The 26,538-nt window shown below is 39.8% G+C and overlaps 1 protein-coding gene across 2 annotated transcripts in view; it reads right to left on the bottom strand.

The window, feature by feature from the left end:
- The window catches only part of LOC102127478 (amphiphysin), a 246,419-nt gene that overhangs the window by 112,874 nt on the left and 107,007 nt on the right, over positions 1-26,538 (bottom strand). For both annotated transcript variants that reach the window (XM_005549757.4, XM_005549758.4), the window contains exons 3-4: positions 11,903-11,957; positions 2,381-2,475 (exon numbers count right to left, since the gene is read on the bottom strand). In XM_005549757.4, coding sequence (XP_005549814.1) covers positions 2,381-2,475; positions 11,903-11,957 — 150 coding nt within the window. The remainder of the gene's footprint in view (positions 1-2,380; positions 2,476-11,902; positions 11,958-26,538) is intronic.

Genomic DNA, 26,538 nt, shown 5'->3' with positions numbered 1-26,538 from the left:
TCACTAGCACATTCTGGGTCTCTTGACAGAGTCTGCTCTTTGTCACCCAATCTCTATCCTTTCTTCCTTCCTACTAACTGAACCTCCCATTTTAGCTGGGCACTTGGCCACCTAGGATAAAGACTCTACTTCCCAGACTCCTTTGCAACCACGTGCGGTCATGTGGCTGTGTTCTAGACAATGGGATATACTTTCAGGAAGTGTCCTGAAAAAGAAGGAAGGAGTGGGCTGTCTTCCAGACTTCATCCTCCTTGCTAACTGGCATGCAGAAACAAGAGCTGATGGCCAGTGCTCAGAGAGTACCTTGCCCCTGAAGCCAGACTAAAAATGGCAAACATGGGCCCCTCATACTTGTGGGGCCGATATGCAATGCCTGGACTGCCGACGTTTAAATTCCTCTATGTGAGACATAAATTTTCATCTTGTTAACACACACACACTTTTAAAATTTGCTTTTGTTTCTTTTTCACACTTTGAAAAGTAGTCCTAATTTTTACAAATCTCAATTCAAGAATTTTATGCAAACCAAAACATTCAAATCCACTGTTTAAAAAGGCTCAACTGCTGACGTGAGTAGACCCTCTGAACACGCAGTATTCAGTTTCTTCATCATTACAAGAGCCTATGTTTGCATCTGCAACTGAGGATTCCAAAAATCCTGGCAGCTGCAAGAACCAAGGTAGGATAACAGCCATTTCCTAAAAAAGAAATGCCAACAGTGGCCTTTGCCATACATAGAATGTAATGCAGTATTTTGAAAAGTTATTAACACAAATTTCTATTATTCCCTTAAAAATTCTTTTCTTTCACGATGAATTTTCAGTTATACCACTAATTAGAAATTTACAAAGTGTTCAGTCAGCAACATGATGTTGAAATACTGTGTTTTAATTGAAGAAATATGAGAAGATGCAATTACTTAATAATTGCATCTGAAAATAATGTGTGCGGTCTGGTTTGGCCAAACCTACATCCTGAAAGTTTTTGAAAGATGTAAAAGAACCAACAAGCGCTTTCTTCATAAATAAGTCTCTGTTAGTATCTCAGTTATAAGAAGATTATGAAGCTTAATGTCAGGATGTCAGAATTGTCATGGAGCAGCCTAGGACTCTGCTGTTAACACCTGTTTTCCAAAGCCGCACAGACATTCAGTGCATCACCTAACAGACCTTCCCCTGAGCTCTGGCTGCCACATGGAACTTAGGTTGTCTGTACCTAAGTGAGCTGCAATAACTCACCTGGAGAAGCGGACATGACAAACAACTGCTCTTTGTTTTAACAAAGAACTTGGATGTGAGACAATCTGTGACTGGCAGTTGTCTCACATCAGTAATCATAACATGTACCAAACACTGAGTAGGTAGAGGACATCCACACAAAGGCAATAAGTGTCCTATTAGTGGGTACAATTGTTTTTCTCATTTTGTAGATGAGGAAACTAAAGCCTAAGAAGATTAAAGAACTAGTCCAACATCACACAGCGATACTCAGTCTCTGGTCCATTCTGCTTTCGACAAAGTGAAACCCACTTACTCACTTCCCGTCAGCCAGACAGCCCCCAGCCAGAAACCTGATTTCAGGTGTTAAGACATGTCTACGGCCAAAGCCATCCTGAAATCAAATTCCTTTTAACATTCTGACTTTGTGCTTGTCTTCATGAAGTGAATATCTGTGAATGGACTAGCTGGTGTTAAAGTAGAATGGACCCTCTTCTGAACTCCTGTCCCTGCATTTGGGGAAGGATAGTCAATAGCGGGATTGAGATGAGGGGGTGAAGTTGGGACACAATTCACACTGTGATCCATGTCTGCTAGAAATGGGCTGCTAAGGCTTGTAGAGAGGACAGAAAAATGATATTGTCATTTTGCAAAAAGGAATCTTAAAATACTGCTCTCTACCCAAGTGGTTTTATGATCATCTTCACTTTTATTTTCTTCAAGATGGAGTCTTGCTCTGTTGCCCAGGCTGGAGTGCAGTGGTGCGATCTTGGCTCACTGCAACCTCTGCCTCCTGGGGTCAAGCAATTCTGCCTCAGCTTCCTGAGTAGCTGGGATTACAGGCATGTGTCACCATGCCTGGCTAATCTTTCTGTATTTTTATTTCACTATTTTGGCCAGGCTGATCTCAAATTCCTGACCTCAGGCAATTCACCCGCCTCGGCCTCTCAAAGTGTTGGGATTACAGGCGTGAGCCACCCTGCCTGGTCCATCTTCACTTTTCACTGTAAGTTTGGAATCATCAGGCAGCAGAACTGCACGGTGCCTTCTTAGCACACTGTCTCACCTCATGATTAAGACTGTGAAGTGTGAAGAGCAAGTCAGGGGACAGGTGGACTGAGCAAGGCTCGTGGGAGCCTCATGGAAGCCACCCCAGTTCTTACCTCGCCAACCATTTTCACATCTTCCCGCCCATACCAATCCGGCTCATAGACTTCATGTAGTGACTCCGTTAGCTTCATGGAGGCCTCTTGCATGCCTAGTGTTGGAGAGAAACAACTCCTGTTACACAGAAATGGGTGAGGATTCTCTTCTCCCTTCCTCCACTTTTTTAAGTGAGAGAAAAATATTGACTACTTGCTAAACATTTAAGGAAAAATTATAAAGGCACAGCTGCTGCTTGTATCTGCTGTCGTATCTTTCTTTGAGGGTTTCTAAGACTTATCACATTGTGCATTTTCTATTATTCACTTGATACTGATAGATATGGGGTCTCGGGAAAAATCAACAAATATCCTACTCTGAAAACCACAATAATCATAATGTGTCCTATTATGTGTGCTATCACTTGCCAAGTGGTGTCGGATGCTAAGAACACTGGTCCATACAACCGCAGAGTTCTCAAACTAAAATTAGTCCTAAATGAATTTAAATACAAGGCATAAAGCATTTTTAGAAGGGACTAGAAGTAAAAATTAATAGGATTATAGGGCATAACAGTCAAAAGTGGTTAAGTGGCCTAAAATGGTAAACATGGTTAAAGTGGTTAAATGGTTAAGTTTTAAGTGACCTAAAATTTTTACAAAGAGCAAAGAAAAAAATGTTTGTCATTTTTCAGTATAGTAAGTCCTTACTTAATGTCATCTATAGGTTCTTGCAAAGTGTGACTTTAATTGATATGAAGAATAATGAAACCCATTTTACCCAAGGCTAATTCATATAAATAAGAGTTAAGTTCCCGGGACATATTTTTCACAGACACATCACAAAACTTCTAACTAAAGGTCAACACACTTCTAATATTGAACATTGAAATAAATGAGAGCAGTACATACATTTAAGAAAGATTAATAAAAACAAGTAGGATAATTATTTACTTGCTTACTCCAGTTTAGGGTCATGGGTGACCAGATCCTCTCCTAGAGGCTCAGAGTACAAGACGGGAACCAGCCCTGGACAAGATGCATATTACTGCAGCACGCACTCACTCACCCACACTCACTGACACGCCGGTAAACTTCACCTGTATATCTTTGGGACGTGGGAGGCAGTCAAAGTACTGAGAGAAAACCCGGTGTACAAATTCCACACAGACAGTGGCCCTGGCCAAGATTTTTTTTTTTTTCTCATCGTTATTATAACAAAATGATGTTGAATGAAACGATGCTGTTTGAAGACCTGCTGTATTATTTAAAACTATGACTGCAGTTTTAAATCAAAACTCTTAGAAATTTTAGGGTTCCTAAGCCTTTGGGTCTCAATTTTCATTAGGGATACATTTGATATGTTGCAAAACTATGGTTTGCAACATTAAAGAACAACATTAAAGATACATGCTTCTGAGCACAACATGGTGACATAAAGTATCACCCAGTCCTTTTCAGTCTCTCCCAAGGACCCCCTGCACAAAGGTTAATGTATGTACTGAAAAGTCACGAAGACAGTTCATGGCTGAGAGCAAAACAAGGTGCCAGGAAGAGCTGGGGACTTGGAGACACGCCTCTGGCAGAAGACTCTCCCTGACAGTGGAAAGGTAGATACGAGCCTTGCTCAGTCCACCTGTCCCCTGACTTGCTCTTCCCACTTCACAGTTTTAATCATGAGGCGAGACAGTGTGCTAAGAAGGCACCGTGCAGTTCTGCTGCCTGATGATTCCAAACTTAAAGAGTGAAAAGTGAAGATGGGCCAGGCACGGTTGCTAACGCCTGTAATCCCAACACTTTGGGAGGTCGAGGCAGGTGAATTGCCTGAGGTCAGGAGTTCGAGATCAGCCTGGCCAAAATAGTGAAATAAAAATACAAAAAAGATTAGCCAGGCATGGTGGCACACACCTGTAATCCCAGCTACTCAGGAAGCTGAGGCCAAGACATCAATGTGGCCAGGTCCCACCTAGCGAGGACTAGCGGGGATAAAAGGGGGCTGGAAACAGGGAGAGGAGAGGAAAATCAGAGCACTGTCATGAGAAATAAAAACCACATCCTGTAAACTTAAGGTCAGTGAATCCTAAGATGAAAATCATTTGTTAAACTGAAAACTCGACACCCTTGCTGGATTGGAGGTAGCTAATTCTGGGTTCAACTGAGAGAAAAGAACAAACTAAAAGATGTCTGAAATGACAGAAGTATATCCTTGAGAAGTATGTATAAAAGTCCACATGTGACTTGGAGTTTCATAGCACACTTGTGTTCTCTTTAGACACAGAACATCTCCCTTCCCTCAGAGCATCACTGGGCACATTCCAGGAAGCCCTTGACAATGAGGTATCCTGCCCACATGAGCTGAAGTGACTTGACCACCATCAGATGAAGCCCTGGCAGAGTCTGGGGTAGGAAAAAAACAGTATGACTCAAGACTCTGGGGACTCTGATGAAACACAGTCGTGCAGGTGAAGGGACAGCAAACAAGAGACAAAACCTGAATCCGACCCCTAGCACTCTGAATCCAAGCAAGGGGGATGCGTTCTCTCGTGCTATGGTCAACACTGAGGTGGAAGCTACATTATCCCAAGTGTCCAAATTCACCCTCACCCAAGTACAAGCAAATCTCGATCAAGAAATATATCCCTCAAATTCATACCAAGTGTTAGTCACTAGTGGACCCCCTTCTATAATCCAGATGCCAAAAGACTTCTGGCATTTTCTTTAAATCTTTGTCTTAAGTCTGACGGAAACTATACATAGCTGTGTAGATAGGTTTTTTAACAATGTCTTAAGAGAAGAAAAAGAAATTTGGCACTGTAGGCCAAATAATCTTTGTGATGAAAAATAAAATCATGAATATAACCTTACAATAAAATTATATAAGACTTTAATCATCAAGACTAAAAGCACGATGTTGCAGTAAATATATCTATTAACAGCCAAAAGTAACTACTAATTACAGGGTGGATAAGTGGTGATGGATCATTTGGACAGAAGCCATTTTGACATGGAAATTGTTTTGAGAACATTTCCTCCATAGGATGCACTTTAATGGATACACAGGTGAGAGGCTGCAAGCCTAGCTCCAGACTGGCAGAGCTTTTAGGGATTTAGGGATTACTCTGCTGACAGAGTGTGATGGGCAAATAAAAGCTAAAATACACATTCCCTTCAGAGTAGTTTGGCAACATCAAAGCAGAATAGGTGCTAAATGCTACCTCTGGGGTTGAATAATATACAATATCCAAATTTTCTTAAAAGATTAGTGATTTCTAAAACTGTAAGACAAATGCCCAGCATCATATATAGAAGAATTATTATTATTTTACTACTGGATGGGAATCACTTCACTCTCCTCAAAATTTTGGACCTTCTCCAAGACATTTCATAAAATGTTGTCTATTCCCATTCGCAGCCAAATTTATGAGCTTCTATTTTCATCCTTTAAGACTTGTTGCATAGATTGCACTACTTTATACATACTCCTTGCTTAAAAATAGCCTGAGAGTATGTGTTTTAGTTAAAAATAACATCAGTTAAAATAAATAACCAGCAGCAAGGATAAACCATTAAAACAACGTCTAAAATATTGCAAGTATCTAGCAGCTTTGTCCCATTGTTTAGAAGAGAATTGTGTAAAAAGACAGCAGCTGCCTCAAAGGAAAGCAAGAGTGGGCATCTTTTTCTTAGATTCTCAAGGAGAACAAGGATGGAACCAAGAGTTGGAACAAAATAGGCAGTTGGTGAAGTAACTCAAGAATAGTCAACCCTACCCCATAGTTATGCCTACACATAAGACACACAAACAAAAAACTATTAATGACACCACCTGCACTGTTCTCCATTTAGAGAAAGATCTGGCATGTTCATCATCCATGTGTCTGGCCCCCGCTGCACGTGCATGCCAGTGACTCCCAATTCTAAATTCCTACTGGACATCTCCACTTGGATGTCTTATTAATACCTCAAACTTCACATGTCAAAAACAAACTTTAAATTTTCCTGTCTAAACCTGCTTCATCTCCTTTTCTTAGTTCTCATGAATGCCACCCAGTTGCTCCAGTTTGAAAACTGGAAGTCATCCCAGATTCATCCTCCCAAAGCTCAGTCACCATTTCCACCTGATTCTCAAACCCAGCCCCTTCCTTCCCTGCCCACTGCCCTTCCCTGGATTAGGTACTCATCACCTATGATTTAGATTAGATAACATAATCCACGTAACAGGATTAGCAAAGTAGCTGGCACAAGTTACTGTCAGCCATCATAATACAAAATATTTTTGGAGGCAACATAACAAAATAATTAAAACTATTATTTGCAATTAATCAGCCTTTGTTAAAAAATTGGTTCCATTACATGTGATTTGTGTGATTTTAGGCAAATTATTAATCACCTATAACCCCAGTTTTCCAAAGTGTAAAATACCAATAAATATACCTGCCACAAGGTTATAGAGAAAATTACATAAACTGAGGCATGTCAAATGCTTATCTCAGTGCCTAGCACATAAGTGCTCAGTAAGTGTTAGCTAATAGTATTATTGAAGTATTGAACTAGACTTCTACTAAATCTCCATGCAGTTGCACTTCCTGTAGCCTGAATTCCACACAATCACAATAACTATTTTTCTAAAATGCTAATCTGATCATGGAACTTTTTCCCTTGCCGACAATAACTCTAACAATGACTCTCCTGTCTATTGATAGAATAAAATTCCCGTATGATATGATACATGAAGCACTTCTTTATATAAATGCTGCCCGCCTTTCCGTGTTTCGTCCAGCTCAATTTTCTGCTTGCATCTAACTGCTCTGTTTGTTCCCTCAAGAACCCATGCTTCCTTCTGCTTCCTGGTCCGGTTGCTTCTTCCACCTGCAATGTCCCTCTGAAATCTATCTTTCTCTAGAAAACCTAACCATTTGATGGCCACCTATGACCCCACTTCTTGGGTTCATTCAAATGTAAGTTCCTTGGAAGAACCATTCCTGCCCCAGTCTCTTGCCTCTCCTAAGGTGGGAGTCTGTCCTCTGTTATGATGGCACTCAATGCACGTTATCTATTAAAATACATATTACTATGCCCATCTGGCCTTTTTTATTTAACTGTCTCCCCACTCCGCTGTGCGCTCCTTGCATGCAGGCAGTATGTCTTGTTCATCTCTGCATCTCCCTGTCCTAGAACAGTGTCAGGTGCACAAATGGTGCTCCAGACGTGTTTGCTGCTAAAATGAATGCAAGCATAAGATCTGCCTCACGAAGCCTAAGCATCAGCAGAAATCATAAAGACCCACAGAGGAGAAGCCATCCAGAAATCAGTCATAATAAAATGATTAGAATCCATTTAACCCAACTTCACAGAATCCCAGTTTTGGGGTCTTTGGGGGCTTCTGAGAGAAATGAAGCACTTAATAGATAAGGAACCCAAAGCAACTAAGAGACTTAATGATTTTCCCACAATTGCCACAGGACCCATGACTCTCCAGGGCTAGATATCACTTTCTCCTATGCTGCCCTGATGCTACCTGCATTACAGCAGGGTTAGTTAGCCAGAGTTGTCCTTGTGAAAACAAGAAAAATTGTCCATGAAAACCTTTGAAAATGTAAATTATGATCTACTTAAGGCATTGATATGGTTTGGCTCTGTGTGCTTACCCAAATCCCATCTTGAATTCTAATAATCTCCATGTGTTGTGGGAGGGACCTGGTGGGAGGTAACTGATTATGTGGGCGGGTTTCTCTGGTGCTGTTCTCATGATAGTAAGTCTCATGAGATCTGATGGTTTGATAAAAGGGAGTTCCCCTGTACATACTCTCTCTTGCCTGCTGCCACGCAAACATGCCTTTGCCCCTCCTTCGCCTTCCGCCATGATTGTGAGGTCTCTCCAGCCATGTGGAACTGTGAGTCCATTAAACCTCTTTTTCTTTATAAATTACCCAGTCTGGGGGCATGACTTTATTAGCAGTGTGAGAACGGACTAACACAGGCATATACCTTGTTTTCAAGTTTGGTCCCAAAACCCAAAATGTGTTCTCAGGAACACTACTCATTCTTCACAAGGCTTTGAGAAGAGAGAAGGGTCCTGCAGTCAAAAAAACTCAGAATTCCTGCCTGTCCCACAGGACTTCTGGAGTTGACTTTAGCATATTAAGGGCTCTGAGAAACTCAGTAGTAGCCTGTTTAAAAATTCATTCCAATCAGCTGTGGAAAAAGTAATTTAAACAGAGATCTCTTTTTTGGAGCATCACTTGTTAACACAGTCAATCAGCAAACCCAAGGTGGGGAAAAGCTGATAGAATTCCTTTCTCCTTCATACGGAGCCATGGCCACTAGCCCTGGAGTGCAGGCGCAGTCTGCCAAAAAGGCTTATTTGATGCTTTACCCAGCTTTTCTCCGGAGCTCAAGCCTCACCCTCAGGTAATTCTTCTAGATCACATTAAGGAAAATAATTATGCCAGTCTTTATAAAGCAGCACGCTTTATAAGCAGCACAGACCAAATTGAATAGACTTGGGAAAGAGAACTCACTCTTTCATTCAACAAACTTATCCACATTTCCAAAAAATCAACTACCCAGAGAAAGTCCTGCGCTAGAAATAATATATGACTTCTGTGTTCAAATCCTAAATCAATAATAAAAGAAATACCTAGAGTGGCTTCTGTTTTCTGACTGAACTGTTACAAATACTTAAGGTTGATTTGGGAGTAATTAATGATGAGCTCCATCAAACTGTGGAAGTTAAATTCTCTGAGACTTACTTCTTTGCAAATATAAAATCAAGTTAATGACATTGATAATATGGCTATGTTGGGAAGTTAGAAACAGGTAATGTGCCTAAAATGCTCAGCACAGACTCTAGCACATAGTAAGTGCTCATGAAAAAGTAATAGTAGTAGGTTGCCATTATCCCATTGTATAGATGAACTCTGACTTGTGAAACTGATGCCTTACCATTGGTCATGTAGTTCAAAGGCAGTAAGACAATAGATAAAACCAGGGCTCTGGAGAAACAGAACGAAATATGCAGTCTGGCCCTGTTGTTTCCTTGGCATGCAACTTTGGATGAGCTATTTAAACTCTGTTTAAAAAATCACTTTTTCTTTTTTCTTTTCTTTTTCTTTTTTTTTTTTTTTTTTTTTTGAGACAGGGTCTCACTCTGTCACCCAGGCTGGAGTGCAGTGGCATGATCTCCACTCACTGCAACCTTCACCCTGGTTCAAGCAATTCTCCTGCCTCAGCCTCCTGAGTAGCTGGGACTACAGGCATGCGCCACCACACCTGACTAATTTTTGTATTTTCAGTAGAGATGGTGTTTTGCCATGTTGCCCAGGCTGGTCTTGAACTCCTGGCCTAAAGTGAGCCACTCGCCTTGGCCTCCCAAAATGCTCAGATTAAAGGTGGTGTGAGCCACTGTGCCTGGCAGGAACTCACTTTTCTTATCTATGAAATGAAGATAATAAAACTACCTGCCTTATAGAGCTGTCATGAGAATTAAAATGCTATGCCTGGACTATAAAATTCATAAATATATTTTAGTTTAAAAATCAGTTTTGCTATTTTTTATTATTTTGGCCATTTTATTATTATATTTTTATTATTTCATTATTTTAATAACATGTTTGTATTCAGTTTTACACATCCACATTAAAACTGTGAGAATAAATTCTTAGAATGAAACTGGTATGTCAAAAAGCATACCAAATAAATAAATCAATGAATAAAAGTTTTTACTAAATGGTCTCCAGAAAAGCTATCCTCCTGGCAATACATGAATGGAGTCCACTTCCCAGAGCTTTACCAGTACTAAATACAGCAGTATTTTATTTGTAATGTCTTTGAACATTTGGAGGAAAAATGATAAAATCTTCTTTTCGATGCTACTTAATATTCTTTGATTATTCATGAGGATAAGGCTTTTTCGTGTTTATCAACCATCTATAGTTCTTTGGCTAATTTTTCCTTAGAGTTTTCTGCCCAATTTTAATTTAACCAATTGACCTTCATTTAGTCTACTCACTGAGCTCTTTATATCTTGATTTACTTTCATTAACTATGTTGCCAAAATGGTGTTTTTAAAAAACATATTAAGCTACATACTTATGAGATCAAATTTCTCCCTCTCTATGGAGAGATTTATGGGTTTCTGCCTTGCGAGTAACCCTTATAAAGACCTCTACAGCCTGGAGACTAAATTTACTGTATTTTATTCTAGTACTTTAGCACATTTCTTTGCATAGTGATGCATGGCAGACACACCTGACAGTGATAACTTAAGCGTACCCTGAGAATCACCCTGTATGGTAGATGCACCTGAATATGTGCTCAGAGTTCTGAGCTAAGGAATCTGGGAGTGGCCAACCCAGAGATTCATTCCTTGTCTACAAGGAACATCTGAGCCCTGAGCCTGTCCCATGGAAGGTAAGCCATACAGGGGATTGAGGCCATGTGTTTTGGGTTAAACGAAGGTTGCCAGGTGGAGGTTGTTAGGTAGAGGGTGCTAAGCGAAAATGTTACAGAAACTGCATTGCTTTTTGCAAATGGATGCAGTTCTCCTGCCCAGCCTGCCACCACTTGGCGGTGCGATACTCCTGCCCAGCCCTGCCATGACTGGGCCCACTCTGTATGTAAGTTTCCCACTAATAAAATCCTGTGTCTTGTTTGCTGACTCTGGTTCCCTTTTTCGGCCTTTTGAACCTGGTGCCATCCCTACTGAAGTTAATAGAGTCCAGTACAACATATTTACATCTTTACTATATCTGGAATTAGGAAGGAGGGAGTAAAGTGTGAGGTTGAGAATTGCACTGTTTTCTAAGTGTTTGGCCAGTTTTCCAATACTCCTTGTCAGATGATCCATTCTTTCCCCACAAAATCTGCCTTATGATACATCATATCCATGGGCACACTTGGCTGTGACTCAGGGCAGGCAGCGTGATGATGGATAGCAGGCACAGGCTGAGCCCACCTCCCTATTGCTCTCTTCCCCCTCCTCCAGTGGCCTCATTTCCTTGCCTTACATGGCTGAGTCCCAGAAACTCATGCCGGGGCCTCTCTCTGTCTGTGCATTGCATGTTGGTAGGGCTGCAAGTGCTGCTAGTCCACACAAGTCACAGCCAGTCCAGGGCCATGTTTGCTGATCATCTTCCACCTGCCTCTGCCACCATGTCTTGCCCCTTCCAGTGAGAGGGCTTAGGTGCGAGTCTGTGAGTGCTCCATTCTTGGGATGTGGTCTCCCTCAGGAGGTAAGCCAACTGCAGCTTTTCTTAAACAAGGTCTCAAGCTCACTCTAAGAAATTTTCCTGGAAATCTCTGGCATGTAGGTGGCATTTATTTCTAGTTTCCAGCATAAGGGCACACATATTTTTTCCTTATATATTCTGATTATCATTTCAATGGGAATTTGGGGGGTGGGTGGAATGGAACACCTGTGTTCAAGCACCCATCTTGCCAGGAAGCCAAATGGCTTTGTAATTAACACTCAATCCTGTCACTCACGAATTCCAAGAACAACCTGTGCTTAGTAACATGCAGTAAACAACTCATACACATTACCTTTGATTGCTGCTAAATATCCTCGGAGTTCTCGCTGAAGTCTGGTACCCTCTGCCTAAAAAACACAAGCACAGATGCTAAACATCTAGTCTATATTTTGCATGAAAACATCTAAGAAGTGTTAAGTCTCAAATTTACTATTGCCAGAATCTCATTCTTGAAAAAAACATAAATATGTGGACACAGACTAAACAAGGCAATAATGTCCATCAGTCTAGATATTTATAGAAATTTCATTCCACTTCAAAGAGCAAAAGGAGAAGGCAAGATTTTGCTAATAGACAATACAATTCATTACACAGCCTCTAATTCAAGAGCTATTAAATTTCTAGATTTTGATACATGGGTTATAATAGCAGGGAAGTGATCACCATTATCTAATATGGTAGCCACAAGCCACATATGGCTGTGAGTACTTGCAATTGAGACACACTGTAATGGTATTTTACATTTTATACAACAGATTTTAGAGACTGAGTACCAAAAAAAAAAAAAAAAAACCTCATTAATTTTATACAGATTACATGTTAAAATGATAATATTTTGGGTATACTGAGTTAAAGTACATTATTAAAATTTCACCTCTTTCTTTTCACTTTAAGGATGTAGCCACTAGAAAATTCTAAACTATGTAGTTTGCATCATGTTTTTATTGGACTGCACTGAAATAGAGAAACTGTTAAATTGTAAATGTTGACACATGAATGCCTGGTTTGGTTTGGATACCTGTTTAGAAACTCCGAGACTCTCTGAAACTAGGATGAGACTGCAAATAGTTTAATTTGGAGTTAATCAAAGAAATGCCAATAGGAGAGTAGAGAAGCGAGGAAAAGAAGGGAAGACAGTGGATACAGGGAGCATTATCAAGCAAGTTACCACTGTGGGCAACTGGACCTCAGTTCCTCTGGGGAACTCTGGAAGACAGTGTCAATGAAACACCCTATAGATACCCTAACGGAAAGGCAAGGAAGCTGAGGCATTTATCCAATATCTCCGGTCAGCTATGTTTCTAGATGCTCCTAGGGGACACTAATTCCCCAATATATCTAAATAGGGGCAGAGAGGGCTCCAGAAACCAGAGAAGCCCTCAGGCAAAGGGTTGCCAATGCTGGCAAGTCAGTCTGGTGGGCTCAGAAAAAGTAGGTACTAGGGGCATATGTCTGAGCACCAACAGTAGCTTCTATGACTTTACAACTGAAAATCTGTTTAAAACATGCATGCATTTTAATTGCAGAGTCATTTAACAAAATTGCAGAGGGCTAGCATACAGGACTCCACCTTGAGCTCAATAATTTCAATAGTTATGTTTGATTTAACAAACACTGTTAGTATTTGCCCAAAAGAGTGGTGGTGGGGGGACCCTCTTTCCTCATTATAATCTAGTGGGGGAGCTAAAATATATAAGCCAAAAAAAAAAAAAAAAAAAACCAATCGCACTGCAAGGCAGATTACATTTAGCATTGCAACCACTATTCAAAGTGTCGGAGTACAAAAACAAATGCCCATCGCATTTAAAGATAATGATTAATACAAAGAAACTGAAAAGAAATAATTAAGACTATGCTTGATGGCAAAAGGGATTCTGAATTAGGATATTTTCCGTATAACACTTGCATTGTGCAGGTATAGTGACATTATTTCTTTGAAATCTATGCAACACCGAGGTGAGGTATTCTGTATCTGAGTCAAGCTCAGGTTATTTTTGTAGCTCCATAAACCCAGTTACTACCAGACAAAAGCTTAGGATGAGTCCGTTTGCTGGTACGTATGAACTTCAAACACAAAGGTTCTATTCAGAATGGCAAAGCAGAAATCAAAGTACTAAACAATTGACTCCCTTTCTAGTGTCTCAACATGGTTTAAAATCAAAACTCAAGCTTTCTATTCTCTTGTTGAAACACTCAGAATTTGCCATTTGGAATGGCAAATTCCATCAGCTAGAGAAAATAAAGCAAATCATGGTGGGGTTCCAAACAGCAAAGTGTAGTAGAAAACTATTTCCAGAGAGAGGAAGAGGAGAATAAAGAGAAAATGCTCATGATAAACACTTGAGTAAAAGTAGACAATGAAGAGGACCCAGAGAAGTCAGGGTGAAGTCCTCAAAACCACCAAGAAAAGTATATTGGAACAAAAGAAGTGGGTCTTTCGCCTTCTAAATATCCATTATGTGAGGGCATTGTGTCACATTTGGAGTATATAAAAAGTGGAAAAAATATGGCTTTGGTATAATGTCATATAATAATTTTGGTAGATTTTATTATTGTCACTCTATGCTGCATATCCCTACCAGATCTGTCATTGGAGAAAGATCATACTTCCTGCCTCAGCAACATCAGGCTTGGCTGTAGGATTTGACTTAGCCAATGAAACATGAGTGGAAGTTACATGTCCTACTTTCAAGCTGAAGCTAAAAGAGCCATCACATGCTCCTGCCATTTCTTTCCTCTCCCCATACAGAATTTGTTTCTTCAATCTGGATCCCAGAGTGAAGGGACCACAGAGCACAGCCACCACCTGCATTTTCATGAGTGAGAAACCTACCTCCGTTGTTGAAAGCCACTGAGATATTGCTACCATGGCATAAACCTAGCCCAAACTTCCAATAAAATGATTCACCATCAACAGAGGAAATGCCAAAATGTGGAGAGAAGCTGAAATCTAACCACAACAATAAAAAGCCCAATCAAGTTAGTGAACAGAAAAGGACTAATGGCATTTACGGAAACATTTCAGAAAAATCAAATTGGAAAGATTAAGGACAAACTGAATGGTTCACAAATGGAAGCCCAAGTGGTGGTCAAGCAATGGAAAGAGATAGAATGGAACTGAAAGAGAAGCAAGCTCCAGAATCATTTGTCCCATCATATTTCAGATAATTTAAGAGAGAATAATATCTGAAATTTACCTAGACAAATATAGACCCAAACCAATCTAAAGCCTAAAACCCCTAAAAGGTACAATTAGGAGGGCTTGAATCCATTAAGGCCACATTTCTCAAACTATATAATTGTAGAATCTGGGGGCATTTAGTGGTTTGTCTAGGGCACATACATCCACAAAACAAAGCTAAAAGATCTCTCTGGAACATCAGTTTATTGAGGTGAAGGGAAAGAAATGGAAGAGAAACCATTATTTTACAACCACTAAGCCACCTCTTATGAAGTCGAATAAAAAACCAGCATGGGGATGAAACACAGAACGTCACAGATTTCTGCTGCTTTCAGCTGTCTGCTTTAGGATTCTGCTGTACCAGTCGTAGTCCTTCCATGGAAATGTGTGAGGGACACCAAGTTAAGCAAGGCTCACTTCTCACCCAGAAGGATGTGTTCCCTCAGTTATACAGAGCCAGCCATGAAAAGGGATGGTTATGAGTCACTAGGATTGCTCAGAATATCCAGAAATAGCAAAAAAGTAGCAGTGAAGGGCATTCTTTTCTCAAATGTTCAAGGAATAAAGTTATGTCAAATTAACCCCACAATGAACTAATTGCCTTTTCCTTCAGTAGAAATAAAGTGAAATAATTCAGGTTCCAATCCATATACTGGATTCATCTTGTCAAAGGGAAGCACTGCAGACTTTTTATTTTAATGAAATAAGAAATCCAGAAGAGACTTTTTATATAAGAGTGGAACAAAGTTCAAAATTGTGTGATAATTGCTTAATAAATGAGTTCAATTTAAGCAGATAAACTAAAGGCTGATTTAAATGACTTTCTTCTTTTCCAGTTATTAAAATTCTTAATTTTCCCCATGAGTATTTGGGTTTCATGAACCACAGTAATAGCCACACTTAATTTCATGTCAAGTTCTACTTTAATCAAAAAGGTAAAAAGCTCTGGAGAAAACTCCTCCACCTACAATATGCCATAAAGTAGTTTCTTCTATACAAAACTTATTGCATAACAAAATTTCCTTAAGATCATTATTCTGCAGGAATAGCAGATGTTTGAAAGTAAACAAATTCTTATAACATTGCTCAGATTTCACTGAATTTGAAGTTCATTCCAAATTCCTTTGTAAAGTATCATTTTAGTAATTCAGCTGTGAATTATGTATTGCACATGTGTGTGCAGAAAACAAAGTTTTCTACACTCTTGAGATTATATGCCTGTTTTTCCCCTTCTTGTTTCTTTATATCGTTTTCTACAAGATATCAGGAAATGATTGTTCTATGTCCTGGTCACAGGGATCATGGCAACAGGAGGGCAGGGGGGTCTATTATGATTAAGTTGTCTGAATTGCCTAGTAATACTCCTCTTTGGAGAAGATCCAACTGCATGAAGATGCAATGAGTATGGGAAATTACGGAGTCAAGATTTTTGTTTGTTTGTTTGTTTACATACACTAAATTTTGAAGCCCTGCAATATACTAATATTAGTAAATACATATTCCAAGACTTCAAGAGTCTTGAAAAAGGTATAATTTTGTTAGTTTACCTTTAACCTAGTTATTTCTGCCCAGAAGAAAGAAACCATACTTGAGGCATTAATTTAATTTGGTTGTGGACAAAATTCATAGAATGAATTAGTGATTCCTAAGGAACTAAACTTAGAGCAGCAGCAACCACTGCACAATTTAGGGGCACCATTCCCACATACTACCATGTGCATGACACCCTGGGGTGGGGGTGTGCATCACGGTAGCCCCAACTGCACAAGAAAAACCAAACCCTGTGGATTTTATTAGTAAGGTTAAGCAGGTCTGGAAAATACCTCAAATTATAGGAGTTCAATACCTATTAAACAGGTAATAGCCTGTTGAATTGGCTTGTTAATATATGGTCAGTGTAGCACTGACTTATCTTTATAAGTAACTTTTGTTATAAAAAGAAAAAGAAAGACAAGAGGAAGAAAATATCACACACAGTATAGAAAAATGTTTCATTAAGTTGCCTCTCCAACCCAGAAATTGTGAGGTGACATTTTAAAAAGGGCTCAGGTGGAAAGCCAGCAGTACTAACATCTGCATGAAAGGTGGATCTTAGGAGACATAACTTCATAAAGTTGTAATTTTACAAAGGTGAGTCCTGTCATCTCATCTGTGATCATAAGCCTATAGACATTCCCAGAGTTGCATTATTATTTTTGGCCTTTGATGACATTTTTCTCTTGAAAATGGCTGAAGTAACATATCAAAATTAAAACTGGCTCAATTTCTCAGAGTTCAGACAGGTTAACTCAATCTTGAAAGCAATGATAATAAATTTGCTGATCATTTTTGAAGCTTAGAGGAAAATTAGATTATCAAGGAGATGAGATTTAATGAGCTCATAATCAGCACCTTGATTAACAGATGACTAATAACATAATATCTGAATCCACTTACAATCAAAGACATTAGGCCACTGAGCACTACAGGCATTCCTGGTTTGTTAAGAAATAGAGCGCTCCCTATGAAAAGTTCAGGTGCTGTTAAATGGGAAGATGAGAGTTTTTCATCAGTAAAAGCACCAGGGTCTCTGAAATTTACATTTCTGTTTCCTTGCTTTGAGCTCTTTACACTATTGGAGCTGTCTGTCATTAAGAAGCCAGCACTGACTTCATAAAACAGTTTCTCTTTTTTTATTTCTTATTTTCACAGATATTAATGCAGAAGCTACAAGATAGAGATGAAATAAGACTGGATATTTGCAGTCATATTCCTGGGATGATGAGGCAGGGAGTGCATGGAAGGAAGAGAAATGTCAAAGAGAACATCTCGGTTTCTACAATTTTATCCAAGATTCGTGGCCCAATTTCCGACTATCCCTGTCACCAATTCCAAGAATATCTACGATCTGAAAACTGATTATCACATACTTTCTAGCTTCAACAAAACAATATCAAATTATTCTATATCAAAATATATCATAATTGTGGAAGTATAGTGACATCATCATAATCACATGTACAATCTCTCAATTTATTTCCCTTAAGCCAGTCAACTTTTTTGAATGTATGCAGATCTCCATTCAGATCTTCTGGAAAAGCTAACCCATATTGTGTTAAACCGCCATTAAATCATCACAGCATGCAGACTGGATATTGCTGGAAGATCTGCTTTATTGCCTTGAATTTGTGACCCTTGAAAAACCACTCAGTTGTTTTTCTCACTGTGTGTGTGTGTGAGGAGACTTGACTTACAAGGTGCATCACGGGCATGATTTAAAATCTTTTCAGCCTTCACCTTAATAGCTAGAGCACAGTATTGAATATATTGGTAGGGGAGGGGCATGGAGAGCTGACCCAAAAATCAAGGGAGACTTTAAAGGAGCTCCACTTCCAGCAGCAAGTCCTCCTGTGACTTGCTGTTCAGTGTCCCCTGCTGTGGGTATAGATGCTAGCTCTATCTATAACATTCTGTCGTGACCAAATCAGACAGCAAGTACAAGGACTAGAAAAACAACTGCTGTGTCAAGGCACAGAGATGCACTGATGGTAGAGAAGGAAGGGCCTTGGCTATCATTATTCCAGGCCTAATCAACAGCCAGAACATTTCTGAAACTGCCATTTATGATGTCTGTATTAGTTTGCTTGGGCTGCCACAACACACAACCACAGACCAGGTGGCTTTCTCACAGTTCTGTAGGCTGAAAGTCTAAGATCAAGGTGTTGGCAGGTGCAATTTCCCCCCCATGGCCTCTCTCCTTGGCTCGCAGATGACCACCTTCTTGCTGTGTCCTTGTGTGACTTTTTGTCTGTGTACATGTGTCCCTGTTGCCTCTCCCTCTTCTTATGAGGACACCAGTCCTGCTGGATTAGGGCTCAGGTATATGACCTCACTCAACCTTAATCACCTCCTTAATGGCAAAACAGTGACATTCTGAGGTAGTGGGGATTAGGAATTCAGCTAATGACTCTGAGGAGAACACAATTCAGTCCATGATGCAGCAGTGAAAGTTTTTGATCTGGCAAAACAATCACAAAGTCTAACACCTACTGAGTGGCCACTTTAATCCAGGCGTTGTTCTAAGTTTCACAACTCTGTTAGCTCATACTCCTCACAATAATTGCATACGGTTGGCATATTGTTATGAGAAAACGGAGGCACAGAGGCTGAGGACTTGCCCAAAGTCACACATCTAATAGGTGGCAAGCCAGAATTGGAATCCAGGTAGGCTGAGTTATTTTAGCCCTATGATCCACCTCAAGAGCCCACCAGCTTGATCCCTGCTCTCCCACCTCTATGCCCCAGAGTGTAAAGGATGATGAAGGATAAAGCTGCCCAACAAGAAGCAACTGTTGATAAATGAGGATAAGGTAACTAAATGCACCATTCTCCATGCTCTCAGGATATAGTACTCATCTGTAAATAAAGATATCAATTGTTCACTAGTTTTTCTCAAAGGCCCACAATTCCACAGAGTTTATTAGATGTGATTCATATCACATAGTGGTTAAGTCTACGGGCTCTGAGATCACACTTCCTGCCCTTAAAATCTGAGCTCTGCCACTTCTAACCATACAACTTGAGGCAAGTTACTTAATCTCTCTAGGCCTCCAATTTCCTCATCTATTAAATAAGGATGATAACAATACCCACCACCTAGAGCTATCATGAAGGTTGAGGGAGTCAAGTTATATAAAGTATCTGCTGAGTGCCTGGCACATATCATGCACTCCGGAAATGCTGGATAACACTATTATCATTCCACTAACACTTTGTAAATGATAAATTATGCAAAGGATAGGTGTTTCACAAATGCTTGATTGACCTACGTTCTGCTACATGTCATATTGCAAATGAATATCTTCGTGAGGAAGATGCATGATGAAAAACCTTCCCAAAACAAGCTACTTGGGAATTTATAATGCTTCCTTGTTTTTTCATTTGTAGTTTTAAGAATCAAAGACACAGTTATGTTTTTCAGAAAGTTATTTTATAGCTTTGAATATTGCAGTAATAGAGGCTCCCAGAGTATACAAGAATAATTTATGCAGATGTAAAAGAACCAACTAACAATGGATATGAGAAAAATAACCCAATACGATAAACTACTGCCTGAGGAAACAAGAAAGCATGAATACTAAAGGAAAAAAGAATCATTAAGTTCATTTCCAAAATGAAAACTTTTATGACATATACTCAGTTTTCTCATGTAAAACAATTATAATTATGGATTGCCATGAGAATCAAGTAGCTAATATACAAAACGCTTTCCAAATGTCAAAGCCCTACTTGTAGAAAGTCTTCAATATAAAAACACTTTGTCACTGCTTTTGCCTAAGTCAGTCAAATAAGGCTTGGAAATTTGGAAATTGTTAAAGCTCCTTGGAAGATTCTTATAACTAATCAGGTTTGGGAACATATTTGAGCAGATATGCAATCAAAGAAGGCATTATCTTTATTATATGTGTGCAATCTCAGGCTTATAACCGAGTGGTTAACATCATAGAATGACTCTGTAGAGACACAAGTCAAACATGTGACCTGACTCATAAGTCTGAAATAGGACCCAGGAATCTGTATTTTTAAAAATCCTCCAGGTGATGGTTATTGGGAAACTTTAATTTTTCACTGTGTCTGTCACTTAATGGACACTTAAGTGTGTATATAGCTCTAGTATGAGATTGCTAAAAAGACACTTAAAAATATGTCTGGTTCCATGTTTCAGTCAGTCACCATAAGACATTCCTTCTAATGTATGTCCTTCCTTTAGATTGCTATGCTAATGGCAAAATCCATGGTAAGGCTTACAAGGTGACTTATAAGAGAGAATCACCGTCAATGGGAACCAATAAAACTCATGCAAATCTAAAAAACAACTGTAGCTCATTTCTGCAGATTTCAAAACCATTTCCAATAGTCTCCCTGGGCTTGGATGACAGACATGCCTCATTCTCTGCATCCCATTACCAGAATGGTACAGTTAACCTGGGAATCATTTAGACAGATACATCCAAACTAAATAATGAGCTTAATTCACAAGGGAAGTGGAAAACATATAGAATTAGTCTCTAAATAATTGCTGAGGAATGGGACTCTAAACCCTCCCTAGTTGGCATGGTTAATTAATATTGTAGAGTAAAATGCAATTAAAGTGGGTAACAGAATAGAACAGATAAAAGGAAACCATCAGAGAAATAACATGAAGAGCTTCCTCTAGGAGTGATTCTTAAACTGGGGACAAGCTTCATAGGAAATGGCACAGTAATGCCTGTGACATCTGCAATTTGACTGGGTCAATTTTTAGCTCCATTTGAACTAAGGCTTTTCATTTAGATGGGCTAGAACTGAAGAGATATTCTTACTGATGAAATAAAATAAGTAAGAATAAAGAGGTTAACAGATAAACAAGTTCAACAAATGTAACAAGTTTTAGTTTTCTTCCTCATGTCTGGCACCATGGACAGCAACACCCTAGCATTCCCATGAAGTAGGCAGACTTATTTGCCAGTGAGCAAAGAGATTTATTGGATGTGTTGGAAATGAAATAAATAGAAAGACTATAGATAAATGCAGAACAGTTTGAAAAGCAAGGGCCATTACATTCTTTTGACACCTACAGGTTTCCACTATCTGCTCCCTCCCACAGAAGTAAATTTTATTGGCAATCATAGTGGTTTATACTTATATTTTAAAAACTTTAAATCAAGATTGTATAATCAAAACACATGTTTCCCATAAGAATAATATTACCAAGGAGAGTGGCAGTCTTGACTAAGAGCTCAGTGGCCACATTCCCTTGTTTTTTTGCCATATAATGAATACAACTATATCTAAATTAAACTAAGAATCTCATAGCCAATCACCTAACAATTTCATGACTATTTAGCATGCTATGTGAGCAGCTTTACAGGGTGATGATTTTTGCAGAAATGAACAGGAGATACCCATTGAACCTGGGAAGTCTAGCTGAAAATGGGATTGTGGAAAGGTATAGAAATCATTTCTTCTAAGAATACCAATTGGGGTGAGAGAATACTCATGCACTGATGATAAGTGATGAAACTAGGATATCAAAATATATGATAATTATAGAAGTATAGTGACATCATCAAGAGATTCTGTATCTTTTTCCTACTACTTTAATTGCTTCAAAAGAAAGAAGACTTTTGTGCACTAGACCACAAGCTTGACCAAAACAGAAATTTTTCTCTAAATTGTTCATTTATTTCAGTGCTTTGTACAATGCCTTGAGTCAGTGAAGAATCCTTTTGGTAAAGATTTGTCTATAGGGAATTTATTCTCTCTTACCTTAAATAAAGTGTCCTGCTCCTAGCTCAAGTCAATTTCTCAGTTGTGTTTTAGATACCATCTCCTCCTGCCTACTCGAGGACACAGATCAGCTGTTCTCCCCTTTGTCTGATGAATCACCACATTTTCATTCTGGACTAAATGAGTCCCTTTAGTACACAGATATTTCTGCCTTCTTAAGAAAATGTTCTTTTGACCCTCACTCCTTCTCCCAGCTATAGTCTTGGTCTTTGACCGCACTTTGCTTCAAAAGGCAAAACTTGAAAATTGCTGCCTCCAGGCCTCTAAAAACCATTCCCTTTGCTCTGCTTATTCTTGCCTTACTTGGTTTTCCTTCTATAGCTCTCATTATTTTCTAGTAGACAGTATAATCTACTTATTAATTGTACTCTATTTATTGTCTGCCTCCCTGTTTTGGAAGTAAGATCCACAATGGGAATGACCTTTGTCTGTCTTGTTCACTGAAGTTTCTGGAATACCTAGATCAATTCCTGGTATGCAGCGCACACTCAGTAAATCCATAGCAAATGCATGCCTCAGTAGTTACCTGCTATTGTTTTAAATGGGCCTGCACATGATATCATCTATCAAATAACCTAAAAACTTCCTTAAAAGTTAATACTAAGATGAAACACTTTAAAATTTGGAAATTATTTACACAATAAGATGGTTTTCAATATTAAAGAACCCCTGCAGAAAATTATAGCTACAACTAAGAGTATATGCTATGGTTTCAATGTCCTTGCCAAAACTCACATTGAAATTTAATTGCTGTTGTAACAGTGTTGAGAGGTAGGATTTTTACGAGGTGATTAGGCCATGATGGCTTCACCTTCATGAATGGATTAATGCCATTATCATGTGAGTGGTCTAGTTATCATGGGAGTGGGCTCCTGGTATGAAAGATGAGTTTGGCCTGATTTCTTCTCTGTTTTGTGCACTTGGTTTCACCTTCTGTCCTTCCACCAATGTCTGAGCAGATGCTGATGTCATGCCCTTGGTCTTCTTAGCCTCCAGACTGTGAGAAATAAATTTTTCTTTATAAATTACCCAGTCAGTGGTATTCTATTGTAGCAGCAGACTAAGACAGAAAATTTATACCAGAAAGTGGGACTGTTGCTATAAAAAATACCTGAAAATGCAGATGAAGCTTTAGAATTGGGTAATGGATAGAGGCTGGAAGAGTTTGGAGCAGGCTAAAAAGAGCCTTTATGACTGTGAACGGAGCATTAAGGGTGATTCTTGTGAGGGCTCAGAAGAGGAGAGCTGTAGGAAAAACCTGAATCTCCCTAGAGATTACTTATGTGGTTGTGACCAGAATTATGGTAAAAATATGAACAGTAAAGGCCATTCTGGTGATGTCTCAGACAAAAAAAGAGGAACAAGGCACTGGAACCTGAAGAAAAGGGAATCCTTGTTATACAGTAACAAAGACCTTAGCTGAATTGTGTCCATGCCCTGTGGTCTTTATGGAATGTAGAAATTTAGGGTGATTGATATGGTTTGGATTTCTGTCCACACCCAAATCTTATGTTGAACAATAATCCCCAGTGTTGGAGGAGGGACCTGTTGGGAGGTGACTGGATCATGGGAGTGGACTTCCCCTTTGCTATTCCCATGATAATAGCGACTTCTCGTGAAATCTGACTGTTTAAAAGTGTGTAGCACTTCCTCCTTCACTCTCTTCCTCCTGCTCCAGACAAGTAAGATATGTGTCCTTCCTTTTCACTCTCCACCATGATTGTAAGTTTCCAGAGGCCTCCCCATCCATGCTTCCTGTAAAGACTGTGGAACTGTGAACCAACTTAACCTCTTTTCTTTATAAATTACCCAGTCTCAGGTAGTCCTTCATAGCAGTGAGAGAATGAAATAATACGAAAAATTGGCACCAAGCACTGCGGCATTGCTATAAAGATACCTGCAAATATGGAAGTAACTTTGGAACTGGGTAATGGGTAGAGGTTGGAAGAATTTGGAGGACTCAGAAAAAGACAAAAAGATGAGGGAAAGTTTGGAACTTCCTAGAGATTCATTAAATTGTTGTAACCAAAATTCTGATAGTGATATAGTCAATGAAGTCCAGGCTGAGGAGGTCTCAGATAGAGATGAGGAACTTATTAGGAATGGGAGCAAAGGTCATTTGTGTAATTTGTTAGCAAAGAGATGGGAGGCATTGTGCCTCTGCCCTAGAGATGGTGGAAGAAATTTCTAAGCAGCAAAATGTTCAAGATTTGACCTGGCTGCTTCTAGCAACCTATGCTTATATTCATTAGCAAAGAAATGACCTGAAGCTAGAACTTATGTTTAAAAGGGAAGTAGAGTATAATGTGGTAGAAAAGAAAAACCCATTTTCTGGAGAGGAATTCAAGTTAGCTGCAGAAATTTGCATAAGTAAAAAGGAGCCAAGACAATGGGGAAAATGCCTTGAAGGCATTTTTTTCAGAGACCTTCTTGGCAGCCCCTTCCATCATAGGCCCTGAGGCCTAGAAGGAAAGAATGGTTTCGTGGGCTGGCCCAGGGCCCTACTGCCCTGAGAAGCCTTGGGACACCGCTCCCTGCATCCCAGCCACTCCAGCTCCAGTCATGGTTAAAAGGGACCCAGATAAGTCTCAGGTCACTGCTCCAGAGGATGTAAGCTGTAAGACTTGATGACTTCCACACAGTGTTACGCCTGTAGGTATGCAGAGGGCAAGAGCTGAGGCATGGGAGCCTCTGCCTAGATTTCAGAGGATGTATGGAAACACCTGGTCCAGGCAGAATTTTGCTATAGGAGCAAAGCCCTCATGGGGAACCTCTACTAGGGCAGTGCCAAGAAGAAATATGGGATTGGACCCCTTATACAGATGCCCCACTGAGGCACTGCCTAGTGCTGTGAGAAGAGAGCCACTGTCCTCCAGACCCCAGAATGGTAGATCTACTGACAGCTTGTACCCTGCACCTGCAAAAGCTGCAGGCACTTAACACCAGCCGATGAAAGCAGTCTCAGGGGCTGTGCCCTGCAGAGCCACAGAGGCAGAGCTGCCCAAGGCCTTGGGAGCTCACCCCTTGTGTCAGTGTCACCTGAATATGAGGCATGGGGTCAGGGAGATGATCTTGGACCTTTCTGATTTAATGACTGCCTTTCTGCATTTCAGACTTGCATAGGGCCTGTAGCCCCTTTTTTTTTTGGTCAATTTATCCCTTTTGGAATGGATGTATTTACCCAATGCCGGTATCTCTATTGTACCTTGGAAATAATTAACTTGTTTTCTATTTTTACAGACTCATAGGTGGAAGGGTCTTGCTTTGTCTCAGATGAGACTTCGAACTGTAGACTTTTCAGTTAAAGCAGAAATGAGTTAAGACTTGGAGGACTGTTGAGAAGGAATTATTGTATTTTAAAATGTGAGAAGGACATGAGATTTGGGAGGGGCCAGAGGAGGAATGATATGGTTTGGATTTGTGTCCCGACTCAAATCTCATGTCAAATTGTAATCCCAAGTGTTGGAGGAGGAACCTAGTAGGAGGTGATTGGTTCATGGGGGTGGACTTCCCCCTTGCCATTCTTGCCATTCTCATAATAGTGAGTGAATTCTCATGAGATCTGGCTGTTTAAAAGTATAAAGCACTTCTCCCTTCACTCTCTTCCTCCTGCTCCAGCCATGTAAGATCTACCTCCTTCCTCTTCACTTTCTGCCATAATTTTAAATTTCCTGAGCCTCCCTGCTCCATCCATGCTTGCTATTCAGCCTGAGGAACCATGAGCCAATTAAACCTCATTTCTTTATAGATTACCCAGTCTTAGGTAGGTCTTTATAGCAGTGTGAGAGACTAATACAGTGATGCACTAGGATATCTGATGGAAGAAATATCTAAGCAGCAAAGCATTCAGGTTGCTGTGTGATTACTTTCAACTACATATAGTGAGATGCCAGAGAAAAGAAATGACTTAAATATGCAATTTATAATTCAAAGGAAAGCAGAACAAAAAGATTTGAAAATTCACAGCCTGACTATGTAAAGAATAAAAAGCATATCAGAGAAACAATGCTAAGGGTATAGCCAAGTATCATTTGTTAAAGAGATTAATATGAACAAAAAGAAGCCAAGTGGTATTCATCAAGACAATGAAAGACCCCACAATCATTCTGAAAATCTTCTAGGCTGCCCATCCCATCACAGTCTCAGAGCTCTAGAAGGGCAGAATGGTTTTGGGAGATGGACCTGGGGTACCCTCCACAGGCTCACTGCCCAGGACAACCAAGGGACTCTGCTTCTTACATCTCAGTGCAGCACTCTTTGGCCAGCCCAGCTGTGGCTCAAGTGGTCCCAAGAGCAGCTCAACCCACTGCTCCACATGGTACAAGTGGTAAGCCTTGGTAGTGTCCACATGGTGATAATTCTGCAGGTGCACAGAATGGAAGAACTTTGAGGAAATGGCTTCTTCTTCCCATGAGATTTCAAAGGATTTCATGAAAAGC

The sequence above is a fragment of the Macaca fascicularis genome, chromosome 3, assembly GCF_037993035.2.
Source record: "Macaca fascicularis isolate 582-1 chromosome 3, T2T-MFA8v1.1".
Lineage (NCBI taxonomy): Eukaryota > Metazoa > Chordata > Mammalia > Primates > Cercopithecidae > Macaca > Macaca fascicularis.
This window is presented reverse-complemented; position numbering and strand designations above follow the sequence as displayed.